This window comes from Nerophis ophidion, linkage group LG04 (assembly GCF_033978795.1).
Source record: "Nerophis ophidion isolate RoL-2023_Sa linkage group LG04, RoL_Noph_v1.0, whole genome shotgun sequence".
Taxonomy (NCBI): domain Eukaryota; kingdom Metazoa; phylum Chordata; class Actinopteri; order Syngnathiformes; family Syngnathidae; genus Nerophis; species Nerophis ophidion.
This window is the reverse complement of record NC_084614.1, coordinates 33,400,817-33,414,415: the sequence shown is the minus strand read 5'-3', so window position 1 is coordinate 33,414,415 and position 13,599 is coordinate 33,400,817. Positions and strand designations below refer to the sequence as shown.

General features: G+C 39.7%; 2 protein-coding genes across 2 annotated transcripts; one reads left to right on the top strand and one right to left on the bottom strand.

Annotated features, from left to right (window-relative positions):
• The first annotated feature begins 255 nt into the window (after positions 1 to 255).
• On the top strand, positions 256 to 2,571 carry LOC133551299 (uncharacterized). The gene is made up of 2 exons (XM_061897869.1): positions 256 to 1,215; positions 1,777 to 2,571. The coding sequence occupies exons 1-2, from the start codon at positions 388 to 390 to the stop codon at positions 2,101 to 2,103; spliced, it is 1,155 nt and encodes a 384-aa protein (XP_061753853.1). The 5' UTR covers positions 256 to 387; the 3' UTR covers positions 2,104 to 2,571.
• On the bottom strand, positions 1,782 to 7,611 carry LOC133551297 (uncharacterized). The gene is made up of 5 exons (XM_061897868.1): positions 7,268 to 7,611; positions 6,560 to 7,162; positions 5,293 to 5,424; positions 4,070 to 4,393; positions 1,782 to 3,736 (listed from the first exon to the last, which is right to left on the bottom strand). The coding sequence occupies exons 1-5, from the start codon at positions 7,346 to 7,348 to the stop codon at positions 2,675 to 2,677; spliced, it is 2,202 nt and encodes a 733-aa protein (XP_061753852.1). The 5' UTR covers positions 7,349 to 7,611; the 3' UTR covers positions 1,782 to 2,674.
• Positions 7,612 to 13,599: the final 5,988 nt, after the last annotated feature.

Sequence of the window (13,599 nt, the reverse complement as noted above, 5' to 3'; positions counted from 1 at the left end):
GGGATTTTTTTTTTTTTAGACATGTATCTCGTGCGCACGAGAAACTATCTCGTGGCCACGAGAAAGTTTCTCGTGGCCACGAGAAACTTTCTATAAAAAAAATAAAAACTTCTTTTTTTTTTTTTTTGGGAATAAAAAGTTTCTCGTGCGCACGAGATAGTTTCTCGTGGCCACGAGATAGTTTCTCGTGGCCACGAGATAGTTTCTCGTGGCCACGAGATAGTTTCTCGTGGCCACGAGATAGTTTCTCGTGGCCACGAGATAGTTTCTCGTGGCCACGAGATAGTTTCTCGTGGCCACGAGATAGTTTCTCGTGCGCACGAGATAGTTTCTCGTGCGCACGAGAAAGCATTGGATGCGTGCGTGTGGTTTGAGGTGTGTGTTAAAATGGCAGTTCAGGAGTTAATTCGGCTGTATTTCCAACTCGGACTTCATTGTAAGGACATTGCTGCTTTGCTTGCAAGTCGTCATCGGTATATTGTGTCTGAAAGACATTTAAAACGAATTATGAAGGCATGTAGTCTGTTTCGGCGCAAAGGATACACCTCTTTGGATCGCGTGGTAGATTTCATTCAGCAGCAGTTACAAACAAGTGGCCTGCTGTGTGGATATAGGTGGATGTACACTAAATGCAAGGAGGATGGATTACACGTAAAGAAAGAAGAAGTACGCTTAATTCTTAAAGAACTTGACCCGAGGGGTGTTGAACTCAGAGCAAGGAGACGGCTCCATCGTCGCAACTATTTCGCAAAAGGGCCCAATTATATTTGGCACTTTGACTCTTATGACAAACTGAAACCATTTGGTATCTGTATAAACGGCTGTATTGACGGATTCTCCCGGAAAATTATCTGGATGAATGCATTTACGACCAGCAGTGACCCAAAAATCATTGGAGGCTACTATATGGAGGCAGTGAAGAAATTTGGTGGTTGTCCGAGGATTGTCAGAGGCGATCGGGGCACTGAAAATGTTAAAGTCAGAGACTTTCAGCGTTTTCTCCGTCGCAACATTGATGACGGTTCTGGTATTGACAGCTACATCGAAGGGGCAAGCACAGCAAATCAGCGCATAGAGAGTTGGTGGGGTTTCCTCAGAAGAGAATCAATGGAGTTCTATATCTCTATGTTCACTGACCTGAAGGACCGTGGTTTGTTCGGTGGCACATACTTGGACCGAGGTCTAATTCAGTTCTGCTTTATGAGCTTCATTCAGGTAAGCGACAATGCATTGTTTTATCTATTTTCTGATGTTTTTATTGACTGGCATGCACACACATGTAATATAGCAAGTGCATCTCTTTTTTACAAGCGGGCTGCAGAGATGGAATGAATCAACAGTACAACAGTGCCATCTAATGGAAAAACTACTGAATTACATTTTCGTTTTTGTCTTTTAACATCCTTCCATGAGCAGACAGTGGGTGTGAATATTAGCACTTGTGTCTCATGTCTATGTGTCTTCTTAATTACTGTTATTGGTGTCCTACAATACCCTATTAATTCATCATCAGTGTCGGGGGGTTTGGTAGCCCTAATAACCCCCCCCCCCCCGTACAAGCATAGTGGGCAGCAAACTGTTTTTATTCATTTATGTTTATTAATTTATATATTTATATTTGGCCTTTTCCACTCATTTTCTCCTAACGTCATCAAAAACCTCAAGATTTAACATAATTTATTTGAAGTAATCTCATAACTAAATTAAAGAGCACATGATGATAATAACAAATTGCATATTAATGTACTTTTCTTTCTCTCTGTACTGTTTTTCCAGGATGAATTAGACGAGACCATCAATGTGTGGGATGCACATGTCATCAGACCATCAAAGAATGACAGGGTGCCCAGTGGTCGCCCCCGAATCATGTACATGTTCCCAGAACTCTACACAACTTGTGATTGCATTTCCCCAGTGGACAGAGCTGATGTACAGTTGTGTCAGAGTAACTGCACATTTCGACCAGCAGTGCCATGTGACACAGACATCTACAACATCTGCAACATTCTGATGGCAGAGTCACAGCTGCATCTTCCAGCTGATGCTTATCAGGCATTGGATTTGTACCTTCACTTGAGGAATGAGATAACATCAACTCTCTAATTTGAGATGGATTTTTATTCAGATTATTCAGAGCCACAACATGTCCACACTGACTACACTTGAACAGTGCTATGCCACAAACATTAAGAACATTTTGCAGCAAAACTGAGGTGCAAATAGGATTGATATGTCACTATATGCACACTGACTGCAAAGAGAAACAAGGCAGGACATGAAAGAGGAAATGAACAGAACTGAACAACCATTAGAAATGTATTGTACTTGCATTGAACATGAACTTGTTTGTTGAATGATGACATAAATTCTGAACATTATTCAGAATAACAATTGTATAAAAGATGCACATGAAAATGTAATAATTGTACAAAAAGGGACATTTACCTATGAGAACAGACCCTGCTGACTTATCAAAATTATTAAACTGTCTTGTGGAAAAAAAACTGAATCTCAATGTACTAACAATTTACAGAAAAAAATAAGAAAATAAAACAATTTTAAAAATGTAAACGGTCTCTGTTTTAATAAGAACAATAAATGAAAATCTGTAGAAACAGTTTTGCATCAGACAAATGCAAAACTCAGTGTAGAAGATAGATGTGCTTTCCATTCACTACATAATATCCATTGTGAAGCAGTCACCAGACAAGACATTATCAAATTCTTTGCGAAACTCAGGGTATGTGATGTAAGTGCATGGTAACTCAAGAACTGCTCCACATGTGTGTGCTACAGGCCTGCGACTTAAACCACACAATGTGTTAAAAATGACTTCAATTGTGTCTTTGCACAGCACAGTAGATCCTGTGCAGAAGCGTAAGAAAATCTCCAATTTTCTTTGGTCGATGCTTCTCACATACCGTAGCAGGTGGTTAAGAGCAGTCTGCTCTTGTGGATTTAGGCTTTCAAGTGATGATTTTATCATCTGGGCCACTTTCTTGTTAGTTGGCCTCTTAGATTCATATATCTCCATTATGTTGTCTGTGGTTATGAGCGTTGGCATAGCATTATGAACACTGGAGTGGAAACAGTCAATTATAAACTTTGGCTCTTGAAGAAGAGCTTTGTGGGCCATTGTTAAAATAGCAGCCCGTAAATTATTTTTAGGGGGCAGGCAGTGAGATCCCATTCTGGAGAAGACATCAAGTAAGTCCTCCTCAACAGTTTCATCAATGGTACCCTGTAGTGCTTTTTCAAGCGACACACGCTCATTTTCTGAAAGAAATCTGGCAAATGACATCATTAATAGTTCTTCATCCACTGAGCTAACTCCTTTACAACAGGCAAGAACAAAGGCTGGTGACAGTCTGATTGGTAGGATTTTGTGGTCCAGGTATCCTTTCAACCACACTCTTCCGAGCGCTTGCCATTTCTTCTCAGAATAGTCTGGTCGTAGCCTGGGTACTCGTTCATCTTCCCCCTCACACTGGTCCAAGAAGTGGTCCCAGAATGCGGAGTACGCCTCTCTTGACACACCATCACTGTCCATAGCTTTCTCATTTGTAAACTCCATTCTTAGACGAGCATTCAGTACTTTTGGATCCATGAAGACATTAAGGACATCATCAACTATGTTTACTCGTCTTAATTTCAAAATAAGGATTTCTTTGTCAAATGGATCTGGTGATGCTGGAAGACAGCTTGATGATACAGGACCATCATTGAATGTGGAATGCTGCAAGATATTTTAAAAAGGTAATTAAGTGTGATTATTGATTGATTAATCCTTTTGTGAACAGAAAAGAATCAAAGATTTTGACAATCAATGTATCAAATAGCATGCAAAAATGGTGATAATGTTGTGGTTTTAAATTTTCCGCTTTTCTATTTCATACAACGATGCATTAAATTACAAATGAGTTTTGGAATGGTTGGATGAAACATGAATCTAAAAACATATGCTTAGGATGAAAGATCTTCGGATGGTAATGTTACAGTTTTTGTACATTTTAAAAATGTAAAATGTAACAATTTTACAGGACTGTAAGACGTTAGTGCTACATTGTACCTGCATGCTGCTCAAGTCATGTGGATTCCAGGGAAGTGTGGTGTCTTGAGAATCACTATCATCACCAACAATGGGTCCAAACTTCACTTCAGAGTCCTCAAGAGATTGTTGAATGGCAGGATTAAGAGGGGAATCTGAGACATCACTTAACAACTGGTCTGCATCTTGACTTGGCACAGGCGTTAAACAGTCATCTTCAGATCCATGCCTTCTTGTTGACTGCTGAGTATGACTGCCAACATCCTCAGTAGGTTGTGTATGCAGGAGCTCTGTGTTACCCATCTCAGGAGTTGCTGATCTTGACTGGCTGATTGTCTCTCTTCTCTATTGATCATTTCATATAAAAAACAAGAAAACAAACAAATGTATTATCCATCCATCTATCCATTTTCTACCGCTTATTCCCTTTAGGGTGGCGGGGGGCGCTGGTGCCTACTCAGCTACAATTGGGCGGAAGGCAGGGTACACCCTGGATAAGTCACCACCTCATCGCAGGGCCAACACAGATAGACAGACAACATTCACACTCACATTCACACACTAGGGACCATTTAGGGTTGCCAATCAACCTATCATATTATCTATAGTTTGAATAATCTCATCCAAGCTGCCGGGTACTCCGGCTTCCTCTCACTTCCAAAGACATGCACCTGGGGATAGGTTGATTGGCAACACTAAATTGGCCCTAGTGTGTGAATGTGAATGTTGTCTGTCTATCTGTGATGAGGTGGCAACTTGTCCAGGGTGTACCCCACCTTCCGCCCAAATGCAGCTGATAGGCACCAGCAACCCCCGCTATCCCAAAAGGGACAAGCGGTAGAAAATGGATGGATGGATGGAAGCTGCTATATATATTCATGTGACTACAACACTCTGCACCTGAGTAAATTATTTGGTGTATGCATTTTTAATTAATGTAGGATAACATTTAAAGCATTCACAGACTTCCATCTTAACTGCAGATTTAAAACTAAAACTATAAATTATGGTTTCTTAAAGGCCATTTCTGTGCCCTCATATATTTCACCTGTGATTTATAATAGACATAGCTCCTGTGTCATGCAGATTTAATTTAAATGACACTACAGGAAACTATAACTATAAAAATATGTTTGAATTTTAATGAATACTGAACATTTTGGTACAATAAAATCTTCAGACAACACAAGTTCAGTACTGTTTAGCAAAGACTGGTTCCATAAAAATGCAATACGAGTGCTTACTTGTTCATGGTTTTGCTGCATTGAGCCACTTGGAGATAGATCTAAATCAGAGGAGCTCTCTGGATGATCCACTTCATTGAGTCTCCTGGTCTTGTTCCTCAAGGATCGTGTCTTCATTGTCCTAGACCTAGCCTATAAAACGGTGAGCAGCAAATTGTGAGCAGCACATTGTGAGCTTATACAGACTTGACATAGAAATAAGACACTAGATTTATCCTAAAAAAAAAAAGACATCTGTGAAAGTACAGATCACATTGAATAAGACCACAGGTAAGAAAGCAAACGTGAATATCAACATCATATCCGTCATATAAGACAGGTGTGGTACACAACCATAATCAGTATTGGCGCTAGGAATTTTCAAAATGGGGCCCCACACTATATTTTGGGGGTTCCACTTTTTTGTAAGCTTTTTAAAACAAATGATAAATGTATGCATTATCCTGTTATATCTCACATTCTGTACTGTGTTTTGGAAAAAGGTTGTTATCGACGTTACTTAATCCATTAAACAAATAATACAAAAGAAAACACATTTTAATGCATATGTAAATGTCTTCAGTTATAAACATTCATTCACATTCTTCTTTCCTTCATGGATTCTAACTTAATTTGTTTCTGTATTATTATTTAATAAGTGGTAGGTGTATTTATTTCAGTATAAAAGTGTAAACACTTTTTTGCTTGGGTCATGAAATGATGATAATGGTGTGCCAGGGCATACATACATTTTCGTTTGTTTGTTTTATACCCTTTTTGTCAAACAAAACTATGTTTTTTTGTGGCAAACAAACATCCATCCATCCATCCATTTTCTACTGCTTGTCCCTTTCCGGATCACAGGGGGTGCTGGAGCCTATCTCAGCTGCCTAGGATAGTTCAATAATTCATAAAAACATACATTTTCATTCAATATTATGTTTTGAGCAATGACAGTTTTAAAGAAAAAACAGCTTTGTTTTATTAGTCAACAGTGCACCTTTTTCTAAATTACATTTCACCTCTAAACTTTTTCATTCCACTTTTGTTATTTTTTGTTTATTTTATTAGTATTTTTAGAATGTGACGTGGGCCTTTAAAACATTAGCTGTGGGCCGCAAATGGCCTGCGGGGCACACTTTTGACACCCCTGCTAGAGATAATAAAACATTAAATCTGATAAGTCTGTGGATAAAAAGCAGAGCCTGGCGACGCATGCAATCAATATAAATGGAATACCTACAGTAATCTATGTATTGATATCACAAATGTGGCAGAGGATAATTACCTTCAGCGGCGTTTTCTGTGTTGGCTCCATGTCCGATGATTCATCAGAGAGAAGTAGAATGTTGTTAGACTTGGTGGCTGTGTAGACGCGTAGCATTTTTAGTTTAGTCTGTTCGTACAGCTGGCCCACCGTGACTTCACGGGGCACAGGACTGTGACTGTAATCACAAATGTCAAACTCGAAGTCTTCTATCAGTCCTTTTGATGAATGCCCATTTGCAAAAAACAAGCATTTGCCTGTCTCCAACAGTTCACCCATAGTCACTGATTTCTGGACCGACAGATTCCGTGTTCCTCCTCCTTTTCTCGTTCTAACCTGGTGATACATTCCACTCTCAAAGTGGAGCCATCCCATTTCAACCCGCCGGGTGATTTTGGCTGCATTTTTTTGGCCAGTAGCGGTGCCTTGTACAGTATTAGGAGTTCTTAACCTGTCTCTTAATTTCTGCATGAGGGAGGACTTCACTGTCTCGGCTCCACCCGACTCTTCGTTTGTCACAGTTCTTTGACGGCAAAATGCTCTGAGCGCAAGTCGATCCCCATATCTTTCGATATACTTGCTTAACTCCTTATCTGTCATAATGCCTATGACATTGGTGTCGATCTGTAAAAAGCAAAACGTTTGCTAAATGGTATTTCCTACAGTAAAATAGCAACATTAAAAGTAGGCTATTTCTTACTTTATATAAAAGTTAATAAGTTTCCTCACCTTGTCTTCTTTTAGTTTGTTGATGACACTTTCAGGTATATTCCGCATTTGAAGGAACATGAATAAATCTACAGCAGCCATCTTTGTTTAATAACAGGTATCAAAACTGCTGAGCAACGGGAGATTATGGGCGAGGGAACGTCTTTGTTGGAAATAGAGCCGCATAAACTCCTAAACTGCCATTTTAAAACACACCTCAAACCACGTGCACGCATCCAATGCTTTCTCGTGCGCACGAGAAACTTTCTCGTGGCCACGAGATAGTTTTTATTTAAAAACATTTTTTTTAATTTTTTTAAATAAAAAGTTTCTCGTGGCCATGAGAAACTTTCTCGTGGCCACGAGATAGTTTCTCGTGCGCACGAGATACATGTCTAAAAAAAAAAAAAAATCCCCATGTCCCTTTAGGGGCTCCGTATTTTTGTGTGTTCACATGTGTGTAAATCCACCTGCACACTCACCTCTTATTACAGATTATTGCCATATAATCCCCTCCCATATTATACTACAACAGGGGTTCTTAACCTTTTTGAGCTTGGGGCCCAACATTTCCACTGAAGAGGGGACTGGGGCCCACGCTAGTATTAACACTGAATTAGTAATTTTACTCTTGATTTTAATCAGATGTAATATTTATAATTAATCTACCTATAATTTAACAGGATACCCTTGTCAAATGATACGAAAGCATGTGTTCATCACAAATATTATTATCAAGGCCCGGGTCAGGCTGATCTCAAAAATAAGTACTAATCAACTGTACTGAAAAAAAGTAGTCAAAAACTGAAGAAAAATAAATGTATATACAATTACGCAGTGCTAAAATATACTGTAAAAATATTCTAACCAAAGAATGAAAAATACAATTTTTTTCTTAAATAGTCAGTACAATTGGAGTGCAAATAAAAATACAGCTTCACCAATTATCCATTAGTGTTTCTGTGGCATATATTTATGTAGTCAGAGAACTTACATAATTGCTTCCTCGTTGGCCTCCTTGTAACTTTTAATGACACATAATGGAAACCATAACATTCCCGCTGGATGCTTTTGCACTTAAATAATTGAGGCCACAGGATGGCTACAGTTCTGATTCTACTTTTTGGATGCAATGATTACACAGGCAACATAATGCAAGCAATATGTAATTTTTCCATTCTGGAGGATTTATTAGTTTTTATTGTTCAGCAAGGACGAGCACCAATGTACCTGCTCAGAAATGATCCCCAAACCATTTCTAAATGGATTATTTAGCTTTTAAATACATACAGTATGTATTTAAACAGTACTAGAATCACACATTCTATTTATTACGTCTCCCTAATGTTACAAATTGGTACAAAATGCGGCTGCTGGACTTTTGACATGAACAAGCAAGTTTGAGCATATTACGCCTATACTGGCTTACCTGCACTGGCTTTCTGTGCACTCAAGACATCTGCGGTCCCTTCCAAGGTTTGTCATTGTAATCCCATTGGGTTGAGTTGTTTTCTTGCCCTGATGTTGGATCCGAGCCGAGGAGGTCGTTGTGGTTTGTGCAGCCCTTTGGGACACTTGTGATATAAGTAAACTTTGATTTACTGATGGATAATCAAAGTATGGCATTACATACATTATGAGTTTTATGTGGGCTACTTCAATAGTTGCAACTTGCATAACAATACAAGAACTGAATAAGTAAATTCTGCCCCTAAAGAGAGTAAAGTCTTTTGTCAGATATTGTAAGTATTTTATGCGTATGAATACATGCTGAAATATGATATAATGTACATTATGCATTATTACATTTTAACTGATATTAGCACCAAATCTAGATCTTAATTCTTAATTTTACCATAGCCTCTGTTTTTATTGTGTCTGTTATATGTTTTTAATAGGGCTGTCAAAAATAACGAGTTAAGTCATGTGACTAATCGCAAACAAAATGCATTATTCTTGTGCATGCGCAGATACGGAATGCATTTTGACCGTTCATACTTCTTATCTGAAATATGTTGGTTGTTATACGGTCAGTGATCAGTTCAATGCATACAAGAAAATATTGCCAACAAGTTCACTTCAAAATAAACCTCAATGGGACTTTAAATGAAACTGTTATCAAGTTTTGAAAAAACAAGTAAAACTTTTAAAAGCTTTTCCTGGAAGATATTCTGCCAAAAAAATTGCATTTGTGTCCAAATATTGGGGTCTTTTTTTAAGGTAATTCAAATTATGCAAGCGAGTAATAACCTGTGATTAATCATGATAATGTCACGGCCCAGACGCATTCCATTGCGCACTCAACTGTGTGCTCTGCTGAGAGCACCTCCAAGAACGCACCTTCGCGCGCCACTCCTGCAAAAGTTGTGCTGGTGCACATCTTAGTGCCTTTTCCTTTTATAAAACAAAAAACAAATAAAATAATCATTTAGTTGTATATGTGTCACGATGGGGGGTCGCAGCTTGCTGCGGGGTCGTTCTCCCAGGAAAGCAGACGGACTACTCATGACACTGCGTTTAAGTAAAAACATGATTTAGTTTTAACTAAAAAAAAGGTATAAACAAAAAGCGCTCACAGCGAAGGCACAACTTGGCTAAGGAACAAAACTAACACATAAACAGACTATGAACATAAATCAAACAACACTTACTATGGCTTGACAAGAGTGGCATGGACTTTGGCATGAAAAAATTGGCTTGGACAGAGCATGAAAAGAACACAATGACGCCACCCCGACTGACCAGCAATGGCATGCTTAAATAATGCCCCTGATTAGTGCTCGGGTAGCAGGTTATTAGCCGAACACTAATCAGAGACACGTGAACGTAATTTTCAACCATGGCAACAAAACAAGGGAGTGAAAAAAACCAGGAACTTAAAGAGTCCAAATGTCAACAGAACATAGCCAATCAAGTCATGATCAAAAGACATGACAGCATGTAATTATTTTCTGTCATAACTTTGAGTTACAGTAATTTATGCTTCTTAGTTTTTATATCCAAGTTTTTTTCTGTGTCCAATTGTTGTATTGCATTTCTAAATACATTTTTTCACACTCCACTTCCGCTAAGTCACGTTGTGCTTGTGAGTTGTGTGTTCTATGTTCTCATTTCATTCTAACGCTAATATTAGCTACGGAAACCTGGTGGTCTATTTGTCTGATTTTAAACATAAATTATAAAAAATTACCTTTTTGTTGTACCTCTTCAAAAGTCAGACAACTTTTGTCTGGAATTCTGCGCATGTCTTCAAGACTTGCGTCACTCAATTTTCACTGGAAGCCTGGAAAGCTTCTTGTGGAGAGGCGGAGCCGAAGGGCCGACGGCGGAGCAGGACACGCTTTGGTCCTGGTCAAGATGGCGGCAACATATATATATATATATATATATATATATATATATATATATATATATATATCAATCAATCAATCAATGTTTACTTATATAGCCCTAAATCACTAGTGTCTCAAAGGGCTGCACAAACCACCACGACATCCTCGGTAGGAAAACTCACACCCAGTGGGACATTGGTGACAATAATGACCCAGTGGGACGTCGGTGACAATGATGACTATGAGAACCTTAGAGAGGAGGAAAGCAATGGATGTCGAGCGGGTCTAACATGATACTGTGAAAGTTCAATCCACAATGGATACAACACAGTCGCGAGAGTCCAGTCCAAAGAGGATCCAAGACACAGCAGCGAGAGTCCCGTTCACAGCGGAGCCAGCAGGAAACCATCCCAAGCGTAGGCGGACCAGCAGCGCAGAGATGTCCCCAGCCGATACACAGGCGAGCAGTACATGGCCACCGGATCGGACCGGACCCCCTCCACACGGGAGAGTGGGACATAGAAGAAAAAGAAAAGAAACGGCAGATCAACTGGTCTAAAAAGGGAGTCTATTTAAAGGCTAGAGTATACAAATGAGTTTTAAGGTGAGACTTAAATGCTTCTACTGAGGTGGCATCGCGAACTGTTACCGGGAGGGCATTCCAGAGTACTGGAGCCCGAACGGAAAATGCTCTATAGCCCGCAGACTTTTTTTGGGCTTTGGGAATCACTAATAAGCCGGAGTCCTTTGAACGCAGATTTCTTGCCGGGACATATGGTACAATACAATCGGCAAGATAAGATGGAGCTAGACCGTGTAGTATTTTATACGTAAGTAGTAAAACCTTAAAGTCACATCTTAAGTGCACAGGAAGCCAGTGCAGGTGAGCCAGTACAGGCGTAATGTGATCAAACTTTCTTGTTCTTGTCAAAAGTCTAGCAGCCGCATTTTGTACCAACTGTAATCTTTTAATGCTAGACATGGGGAGACCCGAAAATAATACGTTACAGTAGTCGAGGCGAGACGTAACAAACGCATGGATAATGATCTCAGCGTCTTTAGTGGACAGAATGGAGCGAATTTTAGCGATATTACGGAGATGAAAGAAGGCCGTTTTAGTAACGCTTTTAATGTGTGCCTCAAAGGAGAGAGTTGGGTCGAAGATAACACCCAGATTCTTTACCGTGTCGCCTTGTTTAATTGTTTGGTTGTCAAATGTTAGAGTTGTATTATTAAATAGAGTTCGGTGTCTAGCAGGACCGATAATCAGCATTTCCGTTTTTTTGGCGTTGAGTTGCAAAAAGTTAGCGGACATCCATTGTTTAATTTCATTAAGACACGCCTCCAGCTGACTACAATCCGGCGTGTTGGTCAGCTTTAGGGGCATGTAGAGTTGGGTGTCATCAGCATAACAGTGAAAGCTAATACCGTATTTGCGTATGATGTCACCTAGCGGCAGCATGTAGATGCTGAAGAGTGCAGGGCCAAGGACCGAACCCTGGGGAACTCCACACGTTACCTTAACGTAGTCCGAGGTCACATTGTTATGGGAGACACACTGCATCCTATCAGTAAGATAAGAGTTAAACCAAGACAGGGCTAAGTCTGACATACCAATTCGTGTTTTGATACGTTCTAATAAAATATTATGATCGACGGTATCGAAAGCAGCGCTAAGATCGAGGAGCAGCAACATAGATGACGCATCAGAATCCATCGTTAGCAATAGATCATTAGTCATTTTTGCGAGGGCTGTCTCCGTGGAGTGATTTGCCCTGAAACCGGATTGAAAGGTTTCACATAGATTGTTAGACGCTAAGTGTTCATTTAACTGCTCCGCAACAATTTTTTCAAGGATTTTTGAAATAAAGGGAAGGTGAGACACCGGTCGGTAGTTTACCATGAGGTCAGGATCGAGGTTAGGTCTTTTAAGAAGAGGATGAATAACCGCTTTTTTGAATGCTAGGGGAACAGTGCCCGAGGAGAGTGATAAGTTTATAATATTTAGCACTGATGGACCTAATAATACAAAGAGCTCCTTGATCAGTTTCCCAGGAAGAGGGTCAAGTAAACATGTTGTCTGTTTTATTCCATTTACGCGTTGTAACAATTCCTCTAATGTTATTTCCTCAAAACGAGAGAAACTATTTTGGAGGGCAGTATCCGCCGTATATACAATCGTGTCAGTGTTAATAGAACCCCGTTGTAGCTGGGACGCATTGTCTTTAATCTCCTTTCTAATGACTTCAATTTTCTTACTAAAGAATTGCATAAAGTCATCAGCTGAGTGGGTTGAGCTACTGGAAGGAGTCCCTTGTTGGGTTAGCGGTGCTACCGTACTAAACAAAAATTTAGGATCGTTTTTATTACGGTGGATGAGATTTGAGTAATATTTAGCTTTAGCTAAGGTAAGCATGCGTTTATAAGTTATTAAACCATCACTCCATGCTTGATGGTGCACCTCAAGTTTAGTCGTGCGCCATTTGCGTTCCAGCTTTCTACATAATAATTTCTGAGCTCTAGTGTCTTCTGTAAACCACGGGGTGCGCTTTTTTGGAGCCTTTTTTAACTTTAGCGGTGCTATGTTATCAATGGTTTCGCGCAGGGCGTCGTTAAAGTTGTTAGTGAGGTTATCAATAGAGCCCACATACTTTGGGAATGGTGCCATTACCGAGGGCAGTAGGTCAGCAAGAGTTGTCGTTGTGGCTGTATTAATGTTGCGGCTGCTATAGCAGTTATTATTATTATTAGTTTGACGAACATGCGTCTGAACCTCGAATTTTATAAGGTAATGATCAGACAATACTTTAGTATACGGGAGTATCGTAACTTTGGAAACGTTGATGCCCCTGACAAGCACTAGGTCTATCGTATTACCGTTGCGATGCGTGGGTTCATTTATTATTTGTGTGAGACCACAGCTATCAATTACAGTCTGGAGCGCTACGCACGGTGGGTCCGATGGGGTATTCATATGGATATTAAAGTCCCCCATTATGATTATATTATCGGCGTGTGTCA

What these genes read in the sequence shown, in the direction of transcription:
- LOC133551299 (XM_061897869.1), top strand. Translation starts at nt 388, where the DNA reads ATGGCAGTTCAGGAGTTAATTCGGCTGTATTTCCAACTCGGACTTCAT. An exon ending in GCTTTATGAGCTTCATTCAG is followed by an intron (nt 1,216 to 1,776) that starts GTAAGCGACAAT and finishes CTGTTTTTCCAG; the next exon opens with GATGAATTAGACGAGACCAT.
- LOC133551297 (XM_061897868.1), bottom strand. Translation starts at nt 7,348, where the DNA reads ATGGCTGCTGTAGATTTATTCATGTTCCTTCAAATGCGGAATATACCT. An exon ending in TGCAGCAAAACCATGAACAA is followed by an intron (nt 4,394 to 5,292) that starts GTAAGCACTCGT and finishes AATGATCAATAG; the next exon opens with AGAAGAGAGACAATCAGCCA. An exon ending in ATGACTTGAGCAGCATGCAG is followed by an intron (nt 3,737 to 4,069) that starts GTACAATGTAGC and finishes AATATCTTGCAG; the next exon opens with CATTCCACATTCAATGATGG.